General features: G+C 42.8%; 1 protein-coding gene across 4 annotated transcripts in view; it reads right to left on the bottom strand.

Moving 5' to 3' along the window:
- Nucleotides 1-25,782, bottom strand: part of birc6 (baculoviral IAP repeat containing 6) — a 132,627-nt gene that overhangs the window by 67,100 nt on the left and 39,745 nt on the right. Inside the window, exons 11-45 of one of the 4 annotated variants that reach the window (XM_026190469.1) lie at nucleotides 23,312-23,461; nucleotides 22,999-23,224; nucleotides 21,824-21,984; nucleotides 21,514-21,645; nucleotides 21,213-21,344; nucleotides 20,637-20,803; nucleotides 20,127-20,260; nucleotides 19,829-19,990; nucleotides 19,574-19,705; nucleotides 19,078-19,175; nucleotides 18,830-18,977; nucleotides 18,584-18,717; nucleotides 17,593-17,739; nucleotides 17,321-17,508; nucleotides 16,414-16,725; nucleotides 16,139-16,238; nucleotides 15,720-15,934; nucleotides 15,375-15,583; nucleotides 12,657-13,009; nucleotides 12,313-12,532; nucleotides 9,216-9,352; nucleotides 8,865-9,002; nucleotides 7,870-7,997; nucleotides 7,533-7,664; nucleotides 7,069-7,284; nucleotides 6,790-6,973; nucleotides 5,986-6,189; nucleotides 5,410-5,543; nucleotides 4,571-4,724; nucleotides 4,340-4,456; nucleotides 4,071-4,231; nucleotides 3,500-3,626; nucleotides 3,286-3,396; nucleotides 911-1,169; nucleotides 224-795 (exon numbers count right to left, since the gene is read on the bottom strand). In XM_026190469.1, the coding sequence (XP_026046254.1) occupies nucleotides 224-795; nucleotides 911-1,169; nucleotides 3,286-3,396; nucleotides 3,500-3,626; nucleotides 4,071-4,231; nucleotides 4,340-4,456; nucleotides 4,571-4,724; nucleotides 5,410-5,543; nucleotides 5,986-6,189; nucleotides 6,790-6,973; nucleotides 7,069-7,284; nucleotides 7,533-7,664; nucleotides 7,870-7,997; nucleotides 8,865-9,002; nucleotides 9,216-9,352; nucleotides 12,313-12,532; nucleotides 12,657-13,009; nucleotides 15,375-15,583; nucleotides 15,720-15,934; nucleotides 16,139-16,238; nucleotides 16,414-16,725; nucleotides 17,321-17,508; nucleotides 17,593-17,739; nucleotides 18,584-18,717; nucleotides 18,830-18,977; nucleotides 19,078-19,175; nucleotides 19,574-19,705; nucleotides 19,829-19,990; nucleotides 20,127-20,260; nucleotides 20,637-20,803; nucleotides 21,213-21,344; nucleotides 21,514-21,645; nucleotides 21,824-21,984; nucleotides 22,999-23,224; nucleotides 23,312-23,461 (6,294 nt within the window). The remainder of the gene's footprint in view (nucleotides 1-223; nucleotides 796-910; nucleotides 1,170-3,285; nucleotides 3,397-3,499; nucleotides 3,627-4,070; nucleotides 4,232-4,339; nucleotides 4,457-4,570; nucleotides 4,725-5,409; nucleotides 5,544-5,985; nucleotides 6,190-6,789; nucleotides 6,974-7,068; nucleotides 7,285-7,532; nucleotides 7,665-7,869; nucleotides 7,998-8,864; nucleotides 9,003-9,215; nucleotides 9,353-12,312; nucleotides 12,533-12,656; nucleotides 13,010-15,374; nucleotides 15,584-15,719; nucleotides 15,935-16,138; nucleotides 16,239-16,413; nucleotides 16,726-17,320; nucleotides 17,509-17,592; nucleotides 17,740-18,583; nucleotides 18,718-18,829; nucleotides 18,978-19,077; nucleotides 19,176-19,573; nucleotides 19,706-19,828; nucleotides 19,991-20,126; nucleotides 20,261-20,636; nucleotides 20,804-21,212; nucleotides 21,345-21,513; nucleotides 21,646-21,823; nucleotides 21,985-22,998; nucleotides 23,225-23,311; nucleotides 23,462-25,782) is intronic. The other 3 variants (XM_026190473.1, XM_026190472.1, XM_026190471.1) reach the window with 3 other exon arrangements.

Here is a 25,782-nt window from a genome sequence, read left to right as displayed (position 1 = left end):
CTCTGCCTGCTAGAAACTCAACTTTGTTCACTGGCTTTTGTTCAAACTATCTTTGTGCACCATTTGGTGCGTTGTGTACTATTTCGGTGATATGTGTGTTTTTAATTCCAGAAGCAAGGTTTATGAGAATGGTTTAAGTCAAACAACAATGAGGCTACAGACCATAAAATCTGAGTGCTGAAATATTTGGTAGATCACATAATTCTTTGTAGAGTTGTCTTACCTATGATCATGGCCATGGCGCTGCTGTTGCACTGGCCCAGCGCAGACAAGATCTGGCTCATTATCTGCTGATTGGCAAGCACCAGATCAGCCACACCTGCAGGAGGGCCCTGATTGGATGCTGATCCACCAGCTACACTTTCTTTGCTGCCACAGACCTTCTCTTCATCAGACACACTGCTATCAGCTGCTCCACTGCCTGATGGTGGCAGCCGCCCGCTGAACTCTCTGTCTCCAGACAAAGGTAGTTGCACCAGCACATTCACCAGCTTGAGAAGATCAAACATTAGCTGGTCACGTGTGGTTTCTCCACAGACTGCCTTTGCGTCTCCTGGCCGGATTATGTTGGCAAACAGACCCCCAAAACAAGCTCTGGCTCCCACTGAGCTGTCTGAGCCACTGCGAGAAACCACTTTATCTGAGCAGGTAATGTAGTGGTGAACCAAGAACGTGATGGACTCAATAACTGAGGTGATAGTGGCCACTGACACCACCTCAAAATTTTGCTCTAGAGTAAACTCAAGCAGCTTCACCTGGGCATCCAATGGACCCTGGCCTGACTGGAATGGACCCCTGAGAGTTTCAGAACCATTAATTAGAACCACTCATACCATTAAACATTATACTTACTGTCAAAATTATTGATTATACCTAATGTACACTAACAACTAAAAAAGTGAAAATGTACCTCTCAGTAGACAAGATGTGCATGAGTTTGAGCAGGAACTCGCTGAACATCTGTGGACATGTGGAGGACAGGTGAACCTGCAGGCGGCTCAGGAACTCGTGCATGGCCTGGGTGGCAGTTGGTCCCACCTGAGAGCTGTGTTGGCTTGTCCCATTGGTGCTGCTGCCAGACAGGAAGCGCACCAAGACATGGATCAGGTTGGGATCAGACACCATCTGCTGAGCTGTGCTTTCCTGAGAGCTCATCCCGTTGTTGGAGACTAGAATTTCAGAAGTTATTTTTTTTAAACAAAATAGTAATAATAATAATAATAAAAGCAGGTTATGGTAATCTAGACAACTGGGGGGGGGGGGGGGTTCAGCTGGACTTTTTTTAGGTTTATGAAGACATTTCATGTCTTACTCAAATGATAGAGAGTCACAGGTATTTAATCCCTAGTGAGCTGTTCCCTTTGACATAGTCCTGAGGGTCACTGACCCACTTTTGATCATGCGAGTCAACACATTAGAGCCAAGATGTTAAAAAAACAAAACAAAAAAAAAACGACAAGGGATAGCAAGACTCCATTGCATGTAGGTGGCTGATAGCCGTTGTTGTAAGCCACCTACAATGCAATGGTTCAACAAGGATCATGTTAAGATGTATGTAACCTACTGCGCAAGTGTCGGGGGCATGGCTACGCGCAGGCATGAATGGGGGAGTAGAAGTTTAGAGGGTTGGCTTTTCGGTGGTGGTGCAAAGGAAGGTGACCATTTAAGTTGGAGTTTGAATGTCAACTGTGAGATTATTGGACTAACAGTCATTCACAGTGGACGGCCCCAACGGTTGTGGGACTATTAAGCCACCAGGAATGGCTCGGCAGGAGGTGGACTGACTAAGCCAGCCACTTCCACACCATTCAGCGCCACATACTGTCTATAGCAGGACACAGTGACACAGGTAGACAGTTGCTTGAGCGAACCGTGTCATTAAAATCTGGGAATATGGGTAGGCAGCTTTTGACCATTGTTGGCTCTGAGGGAAAACGCCTGTGAATCATTCCACTTTCTGAGGTGGATGCAGAAAACAGGAAACATGTTGTCATGGCTGGTACAGCTCATCCTCTAACATACCATGCATATTCAGGCCGATGCCCAGCATGTCATCCTGCTGAGTGGTTAACTCAGACTGAGGTTGGCCAGTGCTCTTGCACAGTTCGTCTCTCACTTGGGAAACTCATCAACATACATCATGTGGTCATCTATTTGCTGGGGCATCGACTGGCATCAATTGCTTAATCTGATATCATCTGACTCAGATGAAGCATGTTCCCTAAATTTGGAGAGGAGAGGGTCAATCCATGTTATAGCCATCTTTCAAGCAGTTTATCCACAAACGTCACCCATCTTTTCAGAACCAAATGTGGGACATGGCGGCAAAAGTCACAAACTATGGGCTCAACCAATCCACCCTAGTGTGGACAATCCCCAGGCAAACAGGGTACACCTTATCATGGAAAGTGAAACCACACACCTGAGGAAAGGGGTGAACACAACATTTTTGCTTTGCTTGCTTGGATTTGATACTCATATCAAAACGCAAAGCAAGAAACAATGCTCAGGAAACCTTCAACATTAGTGCTGCTGAAGGAGCCCACATTCCAACCGAGCAGTGATGGCTAACAACAATGAAGGCTACCTTAAAGTTGGTAGACAACAGAGCTAACTAACAGTAGCTAGCTAGCCCGACTCAGCAGAGGTGTTGTTACCGTGATGAAGAGTGTACAAACTGAGGAATGACTGTGATAGGACTATAGATGTCCAAGAGGGTCGCACATATGTCATTACAGGTCACCTGCCTTGAACGTGTCAACAGAGTTGTCTTAAGCCAGGACATGTGTGGGGTTGATATGTGCTGAACGAGTGAAATGACTGAAAAGAAACGCGGGTGCACTATAAAAAGGTGGATTAGTTTGGATTTTTTAACATTTTTTCATAAACATGAAAACAGAAACATACAAGAATGCTTAAACGGGGGCAACCGTTGTTCAGGTGGTTGGGAAGCTCATCTGTAACCGGAAGGTTGCCGGTTCGATCCACCTCTGTCCTGGTTGTTGTGTCCTTGGGCAAGACACTTTACCCTACCGCCTACTGGTGTTGGCCAGAGGGGCCGATGGTGCGATATGGCTACAACTGTGGTCTGCCTGGACCAGTGTGTGAATGTGAGAGTGAACGAATAGTGGAATTGCACAGTGCTTTGGGTGCCTAGAAAAGCACTATATAAATGCAATCCATTATTAAACAACTTTCTCAATGATACCCCTTGCAGAGTCATTTGAAAATAATGTGAAAAGAAAATCCACTGGTAAACAAACCAGTGAAGAGTCGAGTACTGACCGCAAGCTGGCATATTAGTCATCAGAGTGAGAGAGTGCAGAACCAGACACCATGTTCTCAGGGAAGTGTTGGGGTACCACGCCAGCACGGTTAGGAAACTGCTGATGGATGCTGAACACAGACACAAACACAAAAAAGAACAATATAAAGCAATGTAACCATATATAAACTCCATACAGCTCCAAATTAGAGAGCGGAGTAGAAAAGCCCTAACCTTGGTTGAGCGGGATGGTGGGCACTCGGCTGGCATTGAACAGAAAGATGTCAGACCCGCTCTCCTCGCTGCCCCCAGAACAAGTGTTCAGACTGAGCGTTAGCCAGAGCTGCAGCAGGGATTCCAGCTGAGAGTGGAGAAAATAACATTTAGTGTCTGTGGGTGTTCCCTTACTCTTCTTTATCGAAGTCATACATACAAAATTCTGCAGTGGTCACCACTTATATTTAAAAATAAGTCCTTTCAGAAGAGTCCAACCAATAAAATCACTTTTCTGTCAGTACATTCCAGATGTTCAATTTACAAGGTTTAATAAATACAGCACCGTACAGTGTGGTTGTTCAAGTGCAGACATGTTTCAGAAGGGAAAAAAGAGGTTTGTTTAATCTTTTAAGTTACAAGTTAGATATTATACTTCAAATTTACTCTAAAAGAAGTTAAAGTAGAGCATTGGACTAAACAGCAGGTAAGAGTAATTGATCTTGTGGGTCCAATGACTTTGTACTCCTGAGTACTAAGCATCTGAATCAAAGCATCTTAAACTGTGATTCCAGTTAGTGGCTGTTCTGACCTGTACATGGTGGACCAGCAGCATGGAGAAGAGCTTGTTGAAGCAGGCACTCAGAATTGGGATGGATGAGGGCTGGACTATCAGGCTGCTGTTTGGGGGAGAGCCTCCACTATGGAGAGCTCTGAGCAGGGAGTCATCAGTCCCATTGGAAGACTGGCTCACTATAAGCACAACAGAAAATCAGTATCAGACCATCAGCACAAGTCCAACACTGGAACACTGGAAAGAATGTGTGCTTCACTTCACTTTTAAACTGTTACTTCATTTACCTGTGGATGAACTGGAAGTGAGTGCTTGTAGAATGGAGTCCGCTTGTAGAGTTGCCATCATTTTTAGCATCAGCTCAGCCTGCTGCTCCAGGCCCACTTCTAGTCGGGCATCCAGTGCTGTGAAACAGAGGCAGAAGCTCAAAAAGTGGCATGGAAAGAATGCAGAAAATGTGTTCAGGTCCATATTGGAGAAAAAAAACCCCTAAAAGATAAAATTAGGCCTCTCCTCACCCTGTGACACGGACACTGACAGACCCTGCGACCCTGGCTTTTCAGCAACAACTGGAGGTTTGGACACTGGGATACCAACCCCCCCAATGTATGGGTTGTACCCATATGTGCCATAGTCAGCACCCCAGTAGTCATACCACGTGCTGCTGATGGGCTAAAGATGAACATGAGAAAGGGGATGGTAAATGTAAGGACATCAACTGTCTGCAGACAGAATTCATTTCTACATTTGCTTTTGAATCTTTTTTAGTTTTCCACAGCAAACATAACCTTAATAATTACATCAAGTTCAAAGTAGTCAAATGAAGGCAGAAGAATTACTTTGAAAACGTCATTTGCAATGAGTTCGTTTTCTGTGATGCTTTAGATCACTTAGCTAACAAACATAGCTTGTTACTCTTTTCAGGTTGTTTGATCTTACAGCAACATTAGTTTATATCTTAACTGTGATTTTAAGCAAGAGAAAAAAGTCCTTTATTTCAGGTTTAACAACAACATGTTTTTCTGAACATAGGCTACTGCCTGTCTTTCTTTCTGGTATGAGTTTGAGTAAATGAATCACTGCATTTGCTTGCAGCTGGAAAAGGGTGCTGCGAAAACGGCGCTTTTAGTTTTTCTGTTGACTGTTTCTCCTAGCTTCAACCAACATTACTAACAAACTTACTCATGGGCAAATAAATAAATAAATAGCTCTTGTAAAAACGATCTGTGAAAGGCCCAGCCTATCATCGATGGCCAATAAATTAGTCCAATCACCCAACCTTAGTGAGTGTCACTGCATTAATTTCCAGTAGAGACATGACAGAAAGAATGAAAGTAGCTTGTTATCATGCACATACCTTAAACACTTTGGCAGCAAGTGGATCTTTTTCCAAATCAATATCTAAAGGATCAATATCAACATCCATCAGGTCTTGTAGTAAGTCAAAGTCTATGTCTTTATCTTTTTCCAAAGATGACAGAGGTGGAGCACCTTTGGATAGTGAAAACAGCTTTAATATTGCCAAGCACGCACATTACAAAAACATACAAGCAAGAAAATCTCTCACATCTGTAGACAATTTTAACCCCAATCCAGCTAAAACTGTAGTCTTGTATGGGAGTAGTTTTTTTTTAGCTAGTTCACTGCATTTAGCCTTGCTGAATATAGTTGCCTGCTCACCCTGTGAGGTAAACTGGCACAAGGAAAAATAAAATACACACTGAAATTGTGCAAAAATTAAAGGCCTAAAACTGGCTGGAACTATGCCTGAACTGCTCACTCCAATTCATAATAGCTACAAATAATAACAACACACTGTGAGAAAAAACAATAAACTTGTCACTCAAGTCAGTGTAAGTGTGTGTGTGTGTGTGTGTGTGTGTGTGTGTGGGGGGGGGGGGGGGGGGGGTGTTATAGAGGGCTACCCACGCACTTTGGAATACTGAGGAGGTCCCGGTAGTACCTGCGATGATATCAGGCACAAGGGCCTCATCAATGCTCTCTACCAGGGGGATGGGTGCTGGCTGGGACAGCGAGTCCTCCGAATCTGCTCCCGCAGAGGAGGACGATGTCCCGGCTTCCTCACACACCACCACCTCATCCATGACATCTAGAGAGCCTGGAGACAGCAGTTCACCTGAGAAGAATACATGTTCAAGTACACCAGACATGCACCGACTTAATGAAGATGAAGTTGTTAAAGGACACCATACATGAAACAGAAAATCTGAATAACAAGTCTAATTTTTACATCAATAACAATAAGAAAATTTACAATCCATGTGCTTAATGTGCCTCATTATATTCTATATTATTGCTTTGATAAAAGCTTGTGAAATGTGCTCTGTAAACATTGTACAACCACACCAGTGGCTCTGTGAAAATGGTACTATGTCAAAACTAAAGTAAAAAAATGTTACAGTTGGAAAAAGTTAGAGACAAAAAAAGAAAAGGACCCTGTTGAAACAAATATGTGCACCAAAGTCTGCACACCACGTTTTTTGCTCAAGCTAATGTGAGAACATACAAATATAATTCCCCAACTTTCAAAGAGATTAAAAAAACAACAACAATTGGTACAATAATCTGCTCTAAAGCCAAATTGAAACTCCAGCAACAACAATGTGCCAAACTAAATGTTCAGCTTCACACAAGATTTAATATGTCACCCGCTCGCCTCACAAACAGTGCGTTTTAATCAGATTCAAACAAATGTAACGCTAAGCTGAAAACACACCAGCCAGGATGTCCTGTAGCATACACGTGAGGGAATATTGTGCCCAGGCGCCTCCCCAGGAGATGTCCCCCCGGTTAAAATCCGTTCCCACAAGCAAGAGAAGCAGGCGTTCTAGCTGCTGCTCAGACACCACTTCGCACAAGTGGATTGTGGGCCTTGTGGCGTTGGCTATCCTAGCCAGGACCTAAACAAATAAGATAAATATTTGTAGTTTTAGACTGTCAAATTTGTGTATATATATTCCCAGTGTTAGATTAACTCCCAGTGTTAGATAAATACTTTGCAGACAAAGAGCAGCAGATCAGCATGGCAGGTGAAATCCATGGAGAGGAGAAAGAGGGCCAGCTTCTGCACCACAGAGATACAGCGTTCATGAGATAAAGTGAAGGGCAGAGGTTCTACTTCTGGGGCTTCTTTGGCTGTTGTGGACTCTGTATCCAATGTGGAACGGGGCCATTCAGCTGTCCGCCGCAGACGGATCAGGTCTTTAAAGTGCTGAAAAAGGAAAAAATTAACAAGTTGTAGTATTGAAAATTAATCTCCGTGATGCACAGAATTGGGATGAGACAAAAGGGTGATATTCACAGGTGGAGTAGGTACTGGAACAGGAGAACAGGAGGTTTGCCCTCAGCAAGCTACTGAAATAATCACTGACTAATCAACTAATCAAAGAAGAAATGGCAGATTTAGTTGCAGCCCTCCTTCACAGCCTAATCTTTTTGAGTGTGTGGTGAGCTGCTCACCTTGGATGTAGCTTGTTTCAGCTTGGCTTGTTCCACCAACAGTTTGTAGGAGGAGCCTTTGTTGCTCTGGATCTTCTCCTTCTCGATCTGCTCCACCAGAGCCTTCTGTTTTGCTTTCAATAGATTTAGCTGCTGCAATGAAAAGGCCACAATAAGTTTATGTACTGTAAAAGTATCACTCCAGAAATATCTACTTGTTGGATGCATTCCAATATAGGAAACAATCCCTAACCTGATTCTAACAAATGCAAATTTCAAATCAAGTTTTAATTAACCACTTAAAAATTGAGAAAAACAAATATGAAGGTGTGCTGCTTTTGAAATGGGACACATTTACCTGCTTGTGATGGACAAGTTGCTTACGGATTTTGCGTGAGTACAGGCGATCCAGGCTGCTGCTGCCTTTGGCTGACCTGCTGGAGTTCTGAGACTGGAGGCTGTTATTTATGAAACTCCACTGAATACCTGCAGGACAAAAAAATACAGCACATTAATGAAGGTAACACAAGACTGACAAACAACTAAGGAGTATGACGTACAATCAAACAGCTTAATTCCAAATGATTTAGCTGAGTTTGAGGACTGCGACAAACATCTTTAGCATACAGTGCAGTTTGATTGTAACCATTTCCAATCATATGTAAAAGATGTATGTTTGCATTGATGTCATTTAATGTGCAGCTGAGTTAGCAAGATCTTGTTAATCATCATCCATTTGAAGCATAAGCATCAAAGATTTATGGATTTGAGACTTTTTTCAACAAAGTCCAACCACTAAGTAAAGAGTAAAAATCCTGACCACTTTTTCTCTTTAGTTATTCAGATACCATCTTTCTACCTATATTTAGGAACTACCTTAATAAGCAGTCATTGCTAAATGTTTAACCATAATTTTGTTTTGTGCTCTCTTGCAGTTGTAGACTTCTAAATTGGAGAATGAAAAAAAAAAAGCAATTGCATTGTGTCATCTAATTGCGTAGTGAGTAAAAATGTTGATATTCTGCCAACCACTTCATGCAAGCGTTGTCTGAGCCTTTTATATGTGCAATATTTTATATTCTATTTATATCTATTCAGTTCCTCACTGAGTTGATATTCATAAAGATTACTATTAAGCTTCTGCTGTTTGGTAATTGATACCCTTTCAAAGCTATCAATGAATTAACAGCAAAACTGCAATCAGCAACTGGTCAGTGACAATCAACATCTGTTTATGTTTTGTTTCAATTTCACAATTTCCAGTGCCTATAGATTAAAAAAAGAAAAAGAAAATTTAAAAAAAACAAAAAACATTTACACATATCAGGGAAATGTAGAATGCAGGTATTTTACCTGTTACAGGTCTTTCCCGCTCTTTCCCTCCCAGGTGCTTCTTCCCTCCTGAGGCCTCATCTTCGATACTTGCTACATAGTCCAACAGTCTGGAGACCAACATCACTACCCAGCTGATCATGGGAATATCCAAAACACCTGTTTAATTTTTACAAAAACAAACAAACAAACAAAAAATCAACTTCATTTCAAACACACTCTTGTATCCCACTTTTGAACAAACCAGTCTGTTTAAAAATAAATAAATCTGACTACATAATAATTAACACTGACTTTAACTCTATCTGTAACTTCTACTAACTCAAGTTAACATATCAGGTGCTGCAAAGACGCTATTCTCAGTTGCTTTACCTTCAGTTCTGCGCTGAGCGGCAGCTTGTGGCTGCTGCAGTGGAGACAGGAGACTGTCCAGGAGATTCAGAAGGCCTTCCAAAACACCGCTGTTACTTAGGGATCTTTGGCCAATGCATGACAGGAGCATGAATACCCTAACATGAATACAGATTAAGCATACTGCAGTTAGTATCCACAGCATCCATAAGACCTGAAAGCTAAGTTTGATGTCTCCAGAAGAACAAGCCAAACGACGTGCTACATAATTTGTGCTTCTGCATCTCCATGTATGAGTAGACAAATCTAAGCAGCCAAAAGACTGAGAGGGCACTTTACTGTGTTGCAGTGAAATACTTTTGCAGTTTTTAGACTTGCCTCAGCATAGTAACCAGAGAAAAGGCAACACTAAAAGCCAAGCATCTATGATCCAAGCTGTGACAATAAATGACATGAAAATTAAGTACAATTCCCTTTAAAAACAAAATACACCTACAAGCATAATAACATGGCTGGAAGAGTTACATGTTCAGGATATGCATGGCTTCATGATAGTCTTTGGTGTATTCCATATTCTTTGCAGTTTGTGCCCTGATGTTGATTGTTTTGAGTGTTCTCTGTTTGTTCACATAGCCATGCAAGTCTTTGTGAGACTGTTCATTGCTTGTATAAATTATTTGATGGCGAACTTCTTACTGGTCCCCATCATCATGTGCGACTCCCTATTGGATATTGTTAGTCTCTGTGCTTCAGGAGCCGAAGTTAGAACTAAACATCAGCTAGTTTGTGGATTTGTTTATTTTAAACAAACAAACAAAAACAAAAAACAAACCCTAAGGTTATGTGTATAACCCCAGTTCTCTGAGTAGCATAGTACAGTGAGTGTCTCACTATGGGAAGGCCTCCTGTGTGACCTCATCAGAAGCTCAAATACCTTTACGTCTTTACAGGCTGGCTAAGTGACACCCATGTCATGAGGGGCTAGTGCCTCAGATGTCATTCAAAGCAAGTCCACCTCTTCCTTGCTTCCATAGAAGGCGGGTGGTCTGGTGAAACACTAACTCATGCTACTCAAGAGAACCGGGGTTATATACATAACCTGAAGTTCTCTTTGATAGCATTTGTTTCGTGTCTCACTATAGGAGGAAGACTAACTCCCAGATTGACAGACATGCCTGCTGAGAAGACAACTGTCACCAATAGCACTTCACAGGGGAGAAGCTCCCACCTGGGAAGACAGAGGACTGAATGCACCAGGTTAGGCGCTGTTACATCTAGCCTGTAAAACCTAGCAAATGTGTGAGGTGAGGCCCACCATGCAGCTGCACACACCTCCTGGATAGAAACTCCCTTAAAGAGAGCCCATGAGGTTGCCAGACCTCTAGTGGGGCAAGAGGCTGAAGACCCCTGCTAGTGAAGGCCAGGGCAATTGCTCCTACTATCCAATAGGAAAGGCGCTGTTTATACACAGGATTTCCCATATGTGGGAATCTGAGGTGAAAGGCGTGGGTAAAAGGCCAGCAGTTCTACAGAGGAACATGTGCCAAGAACCTTTGGGATAAAGGCAAGGTTGACCTTCATATAGAGTTGTCTTCAAGGACAGAAATGTTAACTCAAACCTGTTCCAGGGATTCAAAAGGGAAACAAGAGAATGCAGCTCTAAGCACCACTTTTCAAACACACGCCACGCTCTAGAACAGTGACTAGCGTCGATAACACTGTGGGGAAGCCCCACAGTGTTCAGGTTAAACTACTCACATAGAGCTAGCCTCTCTAGGTGGGGATGGAATATTTCCCCCCATGCAAGAGACAGGAGGTCTCTGCGCAGCAGCTGAAAAATCTCCACCAGCCAGTGCTTCCCTGGGCAGTGTGGGGCTATCAGGATGACAACGTGACCATTCTCTCTCGCTCTGGGCAGAGTTGGAGAAATGAGGGCATAGAGGAGGGTTCTTGGAGATTGTGAGCCACAGCATCCATCCCCAGTGGAGCTTTCTAATCGTGCAGGGGGGAAAAAACAAAACAAAACAAAACAAAAAAAAAAAAGGGACACTGAGCATTCTCCAAGTCCACAGTCGCCTGATCGAATTGCAGCCAGATCTGCTTCACCACCTCGGGTGAAGCTTCCAGTCTCCACACAGTGAGTTGCCCCTAGAGAGAAGATCTGCTCCAAAGTTCAAGATCCATGGCATGCGAGTTGCTCTCAGAGACAGCAGGTGAACACTGCTCCAGACCATCAGTCTGTGTGCCAGTGTGTGTAACTTGGGGCACTGTCTGTTGATGTAGGCCACAAATGTGGAATTGTCCGATCTCAATGAAACATGATGACCTCTATGCCAAGGCAGAAAATGTTTTAGCGACAGGTGAACTGCCAGCAGTTCCAGACAGTTTATGTGGGTAGAGTACATGTGAGAGCCCCATCCCTCATTCACTGCTCTGCCTTTGTTAGTGCCACCCTAGCCAACCACATACCACATGTTGCCATATACTTTTTTGATTGGTCAACATGGTACACTTTAACACCAATAGGGAAGGGGTGTTTTTTTTCTTTTCCTTTCTTTTTGCTCTGCAAGCGGAGAATTCTTGCTATAGCACTGTAGTTAGAAAACACTGTTTCTACCATTTCTTCCAGGAGTAAATACCACTGTTTTATTCAGAAAAATACACCGCATGTATTTTTTATCATAACTCTGGGTTTACATGGCCGATCAACAATTATAAATTCATATACAGTCCACACATCCACACTTTTGAAATGAAGAATCTGGGTCGTTGCATCTTGTTGCTGTGTCATCTTAAATTGGTCATGTGATTTGGACGTGCCAGCGTATCCATCGACTGCAGAGGGTTAAACAACTCTATGGTGGGAGAGGTTGGTTTTGATTTGGTTTATGTTTCCTTTCCTTTCCTTCTTTCTTTTTTTTTTTTAACCGTTCATTAGAAGTCAACATTTTGATACAAACCAATGTGTAATGTCATGATTAGATTTTCCTGTGGGACTGAAAAATTATTTTATTTTTCATTAAAAACCCTACCTTTTTTCATTATTTATTATTATTATTTATTGAATTTCACATTAATCTAAAATGTTGTGACTATATGGAATCTGATAGTTCTTTACCTGTCCTGGGGAAAGATGAGCAGCTGTTCAGAGTTGTAGAGCTCCTGCAGTACATTAGAGAGGAACTGGCCCCACCAGCGCTCGCCTCCACAAAGCTGCACCAGCAGCAGGCCGGCATGAAGTCGGATCTTGGGCGTCCCACTGATGCAAAGATGTTTGAAGAGCTCCTCACAGGCCTTGGCATGGAATGTGCTCTGGAGCACCGAGGGGACAGAATGGCCTAAAAATACCCATAAAAATGAATCAATCATGTGTAACAACGTTTCAATCCACACGTTACTAACAAAGTCATCTGTGAAATGTACAACTTCACTAAAAAGCAGATCCAGCAGAGTTCAGCTCACCATTATTAGAATGCAGCAGGCTGAGCAGTGTGTCCAGCAAGTAGCGGATGATGGTTCTCAGTTGCTCTGTGGAGGAGTTGTGAACTAGCTCCTTTGCTTCCGGAGCCCCAGCTGCTGAGAGTGACTTGCGGCTGGTACCCAGTGATACACGCAACCGCTGAACCGCATGGTGAGCCAGGTTAAGCTGTAGCTGCAGCTGGATGCAGTCCTGGTAGGCTGAGAAAACACGCTGATCTTCCTCAACAACCTTATCTGGTTTTCTTAAGAAGTACTGGGCATTGTTGGCGCTGTTGAGAGGTGGCAGGTCGATGTTCTGCAGAAGAGTCTCTAGCCGATGGCAAGCTAGATTATACCTGGTAAATAAATACAAAATTGGAAAATTCACAACACCACCAAAAAATTTACAAACTTCTTTTGCAGATGGTAAATGGTAAATGGCCTGTATTTATATAGCGCTTTACTAGTCCCTAAGGACCCCAAAGCGCTTTACATATCCAGTCATCCACCCATTCACACACACATTCACACACTGGTGATGGCAAGCTACATTGTAGCCACAGCCACCCTGGGGCGCACTGACAGAGGCGAGGCTGCCGGACACTGGCGCCACCGGGCCCTCTGACCACCACCAGTAGGGAACGGGTGAAGTGTCTTGCCCAAGGACACAACGACCGAGACTATCCAAGCCGGGGCTCGAACCGGCAACCTTCCGATTACAAGGCGAACTCCCAACTCTTGAGCCACGATCGCCCGTCAGATGAAATCACTACATTATTTAAGTTATCCCAGGTGGACCTTTGTCAAAACTGGAAAGGCACCTAAAGAAAGCTCCAGCCGATCCAGGAGAGAAGGACAACCGCTGCCCAAGCGAACCCTGTAGTGATCCCATATGTGTCAGGAGTATCGGAGCAATTGAGACACATTTTTTCTAAACACCGGGTCTCTGTGGCTTTTAAACCCCAAAACACGCTGCGCCAAAAATTGGTCCACCCCAAGGATCGGGTCCCCCGAGACAAACAGAGTAACATAGTGTACGCTGTTAAGTGCCAGGAGGATTGTCAGGATTTATACATCAGGGAAACCAAACAACCTCTGGCGAAGCGGACGGCACAACACAGAAGAGCTACCTCGTCAGGCTAGTGGACACTCTTTCAAAGATGAGGATGTACACATCCTGGACAGGGAGGAACGCTGGTTTGAGCGCGGAGTTAAGGAGGCCATTTACGTGAAAAGGGAAAGACCATCTCTGAATTGAGGAGGGGGCTTAAGGGTACAGCTTTCGCCATCTTACAATGCTATGATTGCAGCCATTCCCCAACTCTGTGAATGGTACTCATGGCCATTGATCAGTGGTCTTTGATCAGTGGGTTTTGGTCAGTGGTTGTTGATCAATGGTCATGAGAATTTGCATATTAAGATTAAGGAACTGACCTCCCAGCCCATTGTTCCTTCAGTGGGCTGGGTTCAGTCATTGTGTAAATGTACTGTTTATAAGATTGGGGAAACCTGCAGTCAGCTGAGACTGAAGAAGTCACTTGGATGAGTGACGAAACGTTTCTCCCACAAAATGCTACGTCCAGATGAGCAGAATCAACTTTTGGATATTTAAGTTCAGTTTTACTAAACATAGTCAGGCCTAATTACTGGCAGACCTGTTGAATCAAGAAACCACTTAAATAGAACCCATCTGACAAATTGAAGCAGACCATGATCTAATGAAACAAAATCACTGATGTCTATCAGTCTGAAAAGGGCTAAAAGCCATTTCTTAAGCCTTGGAACTTCACTGAACCACAGTCAGATCCATTATACACAAATGGAGAAAACTCTGAACAGTGGTGAAGCTGGTGAGGCTGCTCTGCTGCCTCAGCACCTGGAAGACTTGCTGTGGTAAATGGGACCATGAATTCTGCTGTCTGGTTATGATCTCAAGCTGAAGCGTACTCGGGTTTCACAGCAGGACAATGGTCCAAAAGACACCAGCAAGTCCACCTTTGAATGGCTTAAGAAAAACAAAATGAAGACTTTGGAGTGGACTAGTCAGAGTCTTGACCCAGAATTCAATTGAGATTCTGTGGCATGACCTTAAAAGGGGGGTTCATGCTTGAAAATCCTCCAATGTGGCTGAATTACAACTATTCTGCAAAGATGAGTGGGCCAAAATTCCTCCACAGTGCGGTAAAAGACTCTTTGGGAGTTACTGTGAACACCTGATTGCAGCTGTTGCTGCTAGGGTAACCAACCAGCTCCCCTTAATAATAATAAACTTCATTTGGAAACTGAATTTTGTGTTTATTTGTGTTATCATTATCTAATAATTAAGTTTGTTTGATGATCTGAAACCTTGTGATACACGTAGTGATATAAAAAGTGTGATATACAATATACACAAACATTAGGAGATCAGGAAGAGGTCAAACTCTTTTTCACGACATTGTAGTGCTTTATACATGTCTTGTTTAACCATTTCCATCTAGCATTCACACACATTAACACTGTGATAAACACATCGGGAGCAACTTAAGGTTCAGTATCTTGCTCAAAGATATTTGGCATGCAGGCTGGAGTAGCCAGGAATCAACTCACTGACCTTTCAATTAGGAGATGACCTGCTCAACCTCCTGAGCCACAGACACCACCAAATATCTCAAGTCTGTTCAATGAAGCTATAGTCAAACTCAAATGAGGCATCTGTATCTGCTTTACTTCCTGTCTCACCTGCACTGGATGTCCTCCTGCAAAGCCACCATCATGGTCAGGTGTTGATCCACATCTGGCTGACTGGCAGCTTCGCTCTCTCCCCGAAGAGGATCATGCATCAGCTTCAGTTCACTCTCCCAAGGCAGGATATAAGTGTGGCCATAGTAGAAGCCCAGTGGAATCTTAGCACGAGCATTGGTGCTGCCATAGCGCCCAATCACAGTGATCTGAGAATATGAGGCAGCCCACAATAGCAGTATTACATCCATCATTGCGGCAGATTTTTAACTCAACAAAGAAATTTAAAACATCACGTAAGCCAACCCACAACTCTGCCCCAAAGTAAAACAGAGAGAAACAGACCTTCATGAACCTGCAAACAGGTGGTGGCAGCAGGTCATGCAGAATGAGGGAGTGGGTGCTGATGTCTGTGGCCACCACCAGCCTGCGGCCATCCACCTCCTCACCCAGAGTCCAGATGTCTATGGACAGAGAGGCCAGGTCGCCACAGGTGGGGATCAGAGCATCCGTCAGCAAAACAGGACGGCCAAAGTCCAAAGTTACAAAACGGCGAGCTCCTGGGAGGAAAAACATAGCACACTCATGAGCAAGCTCAGTTTATTTTCCACAAATATTTAATTTGACGGTATTTCCTAACGTAATTAGCAACAAATGAAACATGATTAAAACTTTCAGAAAGTTTCAGAATCTTCCAGTCTTAAAATATTGACATTTAAGCACTAGGTTAGGTGGTCAATATGGAATAGTCCTACATGACATACCCGAGTGCATCCGCTCTATGATGATTGACTGATGTGGAGGAGGCTGCAGGAAGTGAGATGCCTGGGAAATGGCCAAAGCCAGACCACTGCCCATTGGGCTCTGAGGCAGAAAGAGAGACATTTCTCATTTTACTGCAAAGCAATCTATCAAGTTAGATAAATCTATCTAGATCTAAAATCATTTGTTGAAAGTGATATATGCAGCAATAGCTATATAAATATCCCAATGACTCAGGGATAAATAGCCACAAAGCATGGAGCTACTTGTTACTAACTGGTTTGGCTTTCTGTGTGTTCTTGTGTGCAGCCAGGTTGACAGGCCCAGGGTCCATCATGGAACCAGGGAACAGGTGAGCCAGCTCAGCACTGAAGGCTGCAGAAACCACCTCATTGGGGGGTGTGAGAGGAGGGGTCATGAAGAGGGGTGTGGTTTTAGGTGTTGGGGGGATGACGTCAGAAGGATGAATGAAAAAGCCTGGCGCAGAGGAAGAGTTTGAAGGCACAGAGTTGTGTATAGGTCCCACGCCTGAGGCAGCAGCTGCTGCTGCTGAGGTGGTCTGATGCAGCTTAGCCTCCAGCTTGGCCTTCTGTTTACAGCATACAAAGAATATTACAGCCACAGGATAAAAACACTAGATTTGTATTAGAGCAACATGGCAAACTTTAGAGAAATCCAAAACTGGAAAAAGCTTTCAGCATTTCTTGTCTTTTAATTTCTTGGATCTCTTCAGTTTTGTGCAAACATTTAGTGTCCAGTCAGAACATGGTTTCCACAGCCATGAACTGTGGTTAGGTTTTTAAACTGTATCAAGTCCTTGCTACAATAATAGCATTTCTCGGTGGAAGAAATTAACAATCTGTAACATTTGGCTTCATATCCTTTATGAACCTTTGAGACTTTTTCTTACATCATCATGTCATAAAGATTTCTGCTAAATAAGTTTTATAACTTGGTCATTTGGTTCTCAGAAACCAGTGCCAAACAAACTCCTATTTCATCACTTCTCTACCTAGTGTGTGATTATTTACTTTTGAACCATTTCTATTCTGTTCTATTCTATTGTGTTCTAATAGCTAGTCTGTCTTAGGGTAAGAAAATGCTAATATGACCGCACTCCTGTCATTGAGTTTTGTTGAGCTCCTGCAGCTTAAACAGGCCAGATAACTGAACTAGTTCTTCACCTGCTGCTGCAGCTTCAGCAGCTGCTGTTGCTTCTCCTGCAGGACCTGCAGCTGCTGCTCTGCTGACACCATAGCATGAGACAACGACTGGAGAGCCACCTGAGCTGCAGAACTCAGAGCCGTAGAAGCTTCTCCAACCGTTCCCGTTGACAGGCCGCCCACTGTTGGGGTCACACCAAATGTACTCACTGGAAACAAAGAATACAACTTCAAGAAAGGACAGTTCCCATACTAAAACCTCAGCTAAAACCAAGCTAAGATCAAATGGTTACCAGTGAACATGCTGGCGTCATCTCGCTCCACCCGTGTGCCATCACTGGTGGAGATACAAGTAAAGTGCAAAGGTTCCACCTCCAAGAGTCCTGTTAATGCTGTGAAGCTGCCTTCTGCTGCTGCACAGCTGCTCACTTTTCCATTCCCTACGAAACATACAACATTCAAAACTAACTGAAAAAAAATATGCTTAACAAGCATTTGAGTTCCTCCTTTCACCCTTAAAACATAATGCTCTTTTTAATTTTTTCCATAAGCACTTGGTCAGAGTGGGAAAGAAAGATTCCCTTTTAACAAGAAGAAACCCCCAGCAGAACTGGCAAATGGAGGAGCAGCCAGTTGCCGTGGCTTGTTGACGGTGACTGGAGAGGGTGCACACACACACACACACACACACACACACACACACACACCAAAAAACCCCACACTTTTTAGTACAGACCTATTGCAGCTTAACTAAGGGAGGACTCAGGGGCACCTTATTCAGCCTCCTTTCAAGTTACCCTGTGGAATTTTATTTCAACAGAAGTGTCTCCACTTGATGGGCTTCAAGGGTTTCTCAGTTTACTAGCTTGCTTTTTTTTGCATAAAGCTTGACTGGAATCTTTCAGGTCCAGTGAAGGTGCAATTTTGGTGTGTGGATGGGTAGACCCACATAAGTTGCAGCTTCAACTCAGAAGTTGCAAAAAGTCTCACTGAAATCTGACAAGCCAAGACAAGTCTGTAGTTTGAAATGATTATATAGTAGATATTATGAAACTGTTCAGTGTATATTTTGCACACTGTACTTTAAAAAGCCCTGCGAGGTAAAAGATGCTTTGAGTTTTTTTCCCCTCTCAACTAGGTGTCAGAGCAGACTTGGTCATTAAAATGTATTTCATTTTCACATTATAGAGCCTTCTTGTGATAAAGGAGAGCAGTGCTTTAAGATCTGCAAGTTCAGGTCAGTGGTCACAGAAAGAAATTCCTGTGAAGTTTTAGTGCTCATACCTGAGAGTATGTCGGAGAGGTCGATCTCATCAGACTGCACTCCGATGCTGCTGTTGAAGGCATTCTTACATGAGGAACCGCTGACCTCCAAGTCAAAGAGCACTGGGTCAAATGGAGAGCTGTACAGTCCGTACCTGGGAACGAATAGATAAACATCCAAGAAAGGGGGATAAAATAAGGTGACGATAAGATGAGAAAAACGTAATTTATGAACCTAGGGTTTAGACTAAAGAGCTATACAGATACCTGGTCTGCAGCAGGGCCTCCAGTGGTGTGAGGCGGTCCTGCAGCTGTCGAGAGATGGCGGTGAGCAGGGAGGCACAAGCAGTGCTGCAGTCTGCCAGGTCCTCCTCCTTCACGTAATTTAACAACACAAAGTACCAGAACACTGAGCCTGGAAGCCCACAGAAGAAAGAGGAGAGGGTAAAACATCAAGTCTGGACAGTCAAGAAACACAGACAAGGGAGAGTGCTAGATGTTGCTCAATCACTCACCACCAGTTGCTGCTGCAGGCAAGTAAGGCATATTGTCCAGCAGAGCCTTCAGAAGGCTCACGCCAAAACCCTGCTGACTTGGTTCTCCTTTCCCATTACTGTAACAAGAAACAAAACTACGTGCTTGTTATTTTATTTAAGTAAACCTAAAAAACAAAACACAAGATACCAAGAGAGAACACATGTTACATTACAAGAAATTAATAACCCCTAATGTAAGCCTTGACTTGTGGTAGAGCCCTCTCACCCTTAAAAACATAATGTTGGCTGACACAACGCATTCAGCAGAGCACCCATTACTTTCTTTTTATGCCGAATGTGAGAAATTAACTGCACACTCTGTCTCTCTTCCCTTTTCAAATAAGTGGACCTGCCTAACAAACAGCATCTTAGCACTCCATCAGTGAACAAGGCCTCTACCTTATGCGTGTTAAGTTGTAAATTTGCCCAATTGTAAAAGAACTGTCTGCATCTTTGGCTCAAACAGGCTTCTTACCTAATGCAAAGTGCAAGAAAGCGAGCACATTTGTGTGCTATACTCCGGCCAGCCTCAAAGAAACACACCCGTACAATATCGGTAAGCCTCGTCCTGGTTTTCACCTGCAGACTCTCCTTTCCTTCTTTAAGGCTAAAAACAGGACACAAAATGCAATATTCCAATTAGTACAATGTGAACGTGATGGTCATGTATAATCTAGAGCCCTTATGGTAATGCTATCTTATATCTGTATGTCTCCAGGTTGACTTCTACCTGCAAGGTCCATTGGAGAAGACCCCAGCCAGCCAGCACAAGATATCTAGGATGAGGCTCTGGGCATGCTCCGTGGCTGGGTCGCCCTCTGTTCGCCGACACAGTGCATCCAGCAGCTTCTCATGGAAGTCTGGGAACTGCAGCATTGCACAGCGTTGGACCCTGAAAACGACAGAGCAGCAGACACAGACCAGCTAACTTGTAAAAAACCACCACAAAAACCATCTAAGCAAAAATGTATCTGTGTTAAATGTTTAACCTGACCACAGTGCCAGCAGCACCTCAGCAGTTATCTGACCTTTCTTTGGGAATTGACGTCTTCTTGAACCTTCTGATTGTGACTGAAACTTCCTGAAGCAGGTCGCATCCTCGCAGGTTTTCTACTTTCTTTGATGGAGCTGAGGTTTCCGTCTTCACTGCGGAGACTTTCTCCTACACACAAAAATAAAAGGTAGCAAATACATGAATGTGGCTTTGTTTGGCATTTGGTAGTTTCACAAAGTCAAGGGTAGACCAGCTGTTCATTTTTTTTGGAATGTTTTTATCTTGGAAAACAAAATGATTGCAAAAACAAGACTTTTCATAGTATAAGAATTATTCAATAGTTCACTTTGGACCAATCAAGTTAACATCTTCCGTTTTTTTCTTTATTTAAAAAATAAATAAACTCTCCACTTTCAGTGGAAACAAATGAGCCGACAGCCTCGGTTGACAAAACATATAGAAACATTACTCTAAACGGGCTGTAACTTGATGAAATCCAACACTTATGTGCCATCTGACTGGCTTAGGAACTGTAATTGTGTACCTTAGAAGCCTGAGCCCTTTGAAGGAGGGTTGACAGTGAGTGCGCTTTGGTGCCCTGAGGCTTGGAACTAGGCATTCTCACCACGGGGCGGGGGTTCTCCTCCGTGCCCTTATCACTTACTGCCTTGATGTGAACCAGGAAAGAGCGGTACTTCCCTCCTGCCATGCCTGCAGCAGAGAGGGATCAACAGGACAATTGTAAAACACTGACACACACCTGTGTAGATGAATATGAACTGCAGGCTATGATCAGGAAGTCATTTCACATCTAACAGTCAGCATTATAACCATCTCACTGAATTGTTTATGTCACGACGATCTAGGAGTTTGACCATGAATTTCCAAATAAAAGGGCTTCCAAAGTAGTTTGGAATACTGGTTTGACAAATTAACTTTATTGTCATCATTCCTATATTTACATCAACTTGAAATGAACTGTGTGTTTGGCAGTCTTGATGATCACCAATGCCACTGGAGAAACAAATATTAATTCTAAACCAGTACGAGATTCAGGTGGCTATTGAAACTGCTTTAGTCTGATATACTGAAAATTAAGACCTGGCTATGTGTTTATTACCTTTTACCAGCTTGGGGCTAGTGAGGCTGAGCATACCAGCATGGCCAGAGAGGTCTAGCCCACTGGCCAGCCATACTGGACCACACAGGATGTCCTCCTTGTGGTCTTCCAGGAATGGACACAACATGGAGCCTGCAATAAGCATATGAAACCACAATTTTATGTTTACATACAGTTTATTTACAAAAAGAAAGAAATAATTTCAAAGTCGAATCATCATCTGAAATGAAAGGTTCTAGGTGAGTGATCATCTGCAGGGCAAATAAGTGTTTATAAATTCAAACTGCCTAAAATGTTTGACCTGATGTCTCCTCTATGTCCATGAACTGGATGTCCTCTGTGAAGTCTTGCATTACAGGTTGGCCATTTCTCTCCCCATTTGCATGAAGGACATTGGAAAGAGGGAACGAGATCTGCCTGTCCACAGCTGTTTCTGTTGAAGCGATAAGGAGTAATACTGAGATGTATAAAGTCAGTTCTATCTAGTAAGAATAAAATACATACTAACTGAATGAGAAATGATGAAAACTTCCCCCCAAAAGAAAGCTGCTTTAATCTGAAACACTGCTGGTTAAAAGCAATCATTAATTGTATAAAAACAATGTCCTCACCACTGACTTTGCCCAGCCCAGGTGCTTTGTTTTTAAGCAGAGTGACCTGGATCTGAGGAATGTTGACGATGTTGGCATTCAAGACAAACTTAAAGTCCACATGGCCCACCATGCAGGCCTTGGGCAGCACCAGTTCAAACACATGCTCATCCCAGCTAGAGCTGAAGACAGAACAGAGGTCATCATTATTAAAGAAAGTATTCCTACACGATCACATTATCAACCATTTCAAATATTAAGCATGTCAAGCTACACACTGACTCGTGAGCATACCAGTTGATGGTGAAATGTCTGTAACTCCAGTAGATGAGGAAAGTATGATCAAGATTTCAGATACAAAACAGAAACCAAAAGTAGAATTTGCTGCTCTAGAACTGTTGATTATAGCTGAGATTCAAGTACATATGATTCAAAACATGAGTTATGTCTAAGTGTGACTGGAACATGTGCGAAGACCTGACTAGCAAACAAGACTGACAACTGTTTTGATACATTAGCAGCAGATTCATAAATAAATATTCAAAATGTTGGTTATCAACTGGGAGATGTGTTACTGATACCCGGAACACAGACTGGTGACAACGAGTTGATCCGTACATGTCATTTCTATACGGTTTTGGATTTTCTACCCTGCGTGTCAGCTGGAGTGTACCTGTTGCTAGTGGGCTAGCATACTAAAGCTAAGGGTAAGAGCAAAGGATCTGATGATTTTACACCAACAGCTTCTTTTTTCTGTACATTTTTTTTACTTTAGCACAAACTCAAGTTGACTAAAATTAAAAAGCTTAGCTCGTTAATGCTTTCCCTGTCTGCTTCTCTTGCTCAACCTAACAGTTATCTAAGAGACTAAACTTGGCTCAAATGTTTGCTCCACCTCTCTTGTCTGCTCACTATGTGAGAGGTCCATTTACACTGACAGTAAAAGCAGGGAAGGGAGAAACCAGTACAACAGCACTAGTCGGTACTTAATACATACAAAAAAAGTTAGTATTTTGTTATCTTTGTTGGCAACAGGCAAAGATTTCAAGGAAGAGTGATTCTTAAAGAAAAATCTCCTCACAAACCTGTGGGACTGTGTTTTCTCCTGCAGTCTTTCACTTGTTAGGCAAATTTGCATCCCTACACTATAAAGCCACTAGCTCAGACATAACAGTACAGATAATTAAAACTGCTACCTGTCACTTTGAAGTTTCCAAGTACGTGTGTGCTGGGCTGCATCTCCATGGTGCTGCTGATGAAGGTGCTGTGGGTGGCGTCGCTGTTGTTGCTCCTGCTGCACCTCCACCCAGCACGGGGGAACTGTGGCTGAGAAGCGTGGGGTCAAAGTCTCAAAGCGTGTCAGCTCTACCAGGGACATCAGAATCTCTGTGGTCAGTGGTTGATCTACCAGTAGGTCCACTCCTAAACAAAGGCCAGAACACTTTTTAAGTTACGCATCAAAACTGATGTAGTGAATTACTGACTCAGTGTGTCTAGAGACAGGTCTACCTGTAATCCCGGGGCTAGAAGGGTTAGAGGAGGGTTTGGCCCCCTCAAGCAGCAGTTCAGCCCCTTTAGAAAGGGGGCCATCAATAAACATGTCTCCGTCATCTACATCTTCACACACACCTCCAATTTGAAGGAAATGAAGTTCTCCACCTTCAGGAGAGCAGAAACAAAAAAAACATTAGAAAAAGATACTCTAAAAAGAACCTCCAGTTTTTCAGAAATATTAATCCTTATTCAGGAGATTTTATGTTGTTTCATATAATAAATTCATATTAAATTATTGTTATTTTGTTCTAATAATAAATAAATATAGACACTGGTAGTAATTTCACAGTGAAATTGTTCAGACAAAACAATTCAAAGAACTTCTAAGAAAATTCTAACTGTCATTTAGCAATTTGAAAATTGTCTTAAATAATATGAAAAGGAAACAAAATGGTCTAATTTTTGTCCTGGTAATGCTTCAACTTTTTCATAACATTATGAAAGGCCACATAAGACCTTCTTCTGCTCTCAGACAAACGCCTCTGGTTGTGAGCACATAACCCTAAACCACCAGCAACTCAACCTTCTATTTCCAAGGGGCAGCCAATCAGCAAGTAGATCTTAAAGGATGGACCTTCAAGGGTAAACAGATAAAACAGCTTGCTTCATCCTTTGTTATTATTATGCAAAATGTGTTTAAGTGGCATAAAGATTAAATAAGTTGTTTTTCAATTAAACTCATGGAAGGAATGGTGTCTCAGGTCATTATGGATCACTGAAATCAATCTCGGACACCTATGATCATTAGTTTGCCAGGTGAGCCCAGTTAAAGGAAAAACTACTAAAGAAGGATGTTCCACATTATTAAGCAGACCAGCATTTTCAAGCAATATGGGAAAGAAAAAGGATCTCTCTGCTGCTAAAAAAGTGAAATAGTTGAATGCCTTGGACACGTTAATGTTCATGTAACGTTAGATATTTCACAAAAACATAAGCGTAATCACTATGATGTTAGGAGATTTGTGGCTGAATCAGAGCACACATGGGTTCATGCAGATAAAGGTACAATGAGGAAGGTTTCTGCCAGGCAAATACATCAGATTAAGAGAGCAGCTGCTAAAAGGCCATTACAAAGCAGCAAACAGATATTTTTGAAGCTGCTGCCGCCTCTGGAGCCCCGCAAAAGTCAAGGTGTAGGATCCTCCAGAGACTTGTGAGTTGTGCATAAATCTTCTATTTGGTCAACCCTAACCAATGCTCACAAGCAGAAATGGCTGCAGTGGGGCCCAGAACTACATGAAGACTAGTTTTCAAACAGTCTTGTTCACTGATGGGTGCAGTGCAACCCTGGGTGGTCCAGATGAATGGAGTCGTGGATGGTTGGTGGACAGCCACCATGTCCCAACAAGGCTGCAACATCAGCAAGGATGTGGTGAAGTCATGTTTTGGGTCGGAATCACGAGGAGAGAGCTGGTTGGCCCTTTAGGGTCCCTGAAGGTGTGAAAATGACCTCTGCAAAGTATGTAGAGTTTCTGACTGACCACTTTCTTCCATGGTAGAAAAAGAAGAACCGTGCTTTCCGCAACAAAATCATCCTCATGGAAGACAATGCACCATCTCATGCTGCAAGGAATACCTCTGCATCATTGACTGCTATCAGCCTAAAAGGAGAGAAACTCATGGTGTGGCCCCCATCCTCCTCTAACCGCAATCCTATTGAGAACCTTTGAGGCATTCTCAAGCAAAAAACTATGAGGGTGAGAGGCAGTTCACATCCAAACAGCAGCTCTGGGAGGCTATTCTGACATCCTGCGACGACATTCAAATAGAAACTCTCCAAAAACTCACAAGTTTCATGGATGCAAGAACTGTGAAACTGCTATCAAATAAGGGTTCCTATGTTAATATGTAACTTGCCCTGTTAAGATGTTTTTGATTAAAAAAAAACTTGATTTCTCTAAATATGAACTCCTAATGCTGCAGATTCAACAAATGACCATTTTCAATTCTCTACAATCTTTAAAGTGTTTTGAAACTGTGTGCTTAATAATATGGAACAGTGCATTTTAAGTTTTTTATTTTTGAAAAACATACCGTTCTCATTGGGAGGTTTGTTCAGTAACATTTGAATTACACTAATGGTTGATGACTCAAATTATGCTGACTGTCATTTGAATTGACTATTTCAGAAAATCAGAGAAAAATATCATTAGCAAAATAATTTGGAAGACAGTGTACTTATATATATTTTCAAGAACAAGGTCTATGTGCACAACTGTAATGACTACGGGGGGATAAGGGATAAGGAGCTACATCATGAAGAAATAATCATAACTTGCATCTCTCAGGGAGCAAGAACATGAGGGGAAACAGCACCTTTGCATGGTTCTGGCTCATTCTCAGCTAATTCATTAACATACTCCTTGTGGTTAGTCTAGCTCGCTGCAGGTACATTGACAGGTTTCTCCTTGCCTTTGGAGTTGGAT

The sequence above is a fragment of the Astatotilapia calliptera genome, chromosome 13 (assembly GCF_900246225.1).
Source record: "Astatotilapia calliptera chromosome 13, fAstCal1.2, whole genome shotgun sequence".
In the NCBI taxonomy this organism is placed as follows: domain Eukaryota; kingdom Metazoa; phylum Chordata; class Actinopteri; order Cichliformes; family Cichlidae; genus Astatotilapia; species Astatotilapia calliptera.
Note: the sequence above shows the minus strand (reverse complement) of the source record. Positions and strands in the feature narration are given on the sequence as shown.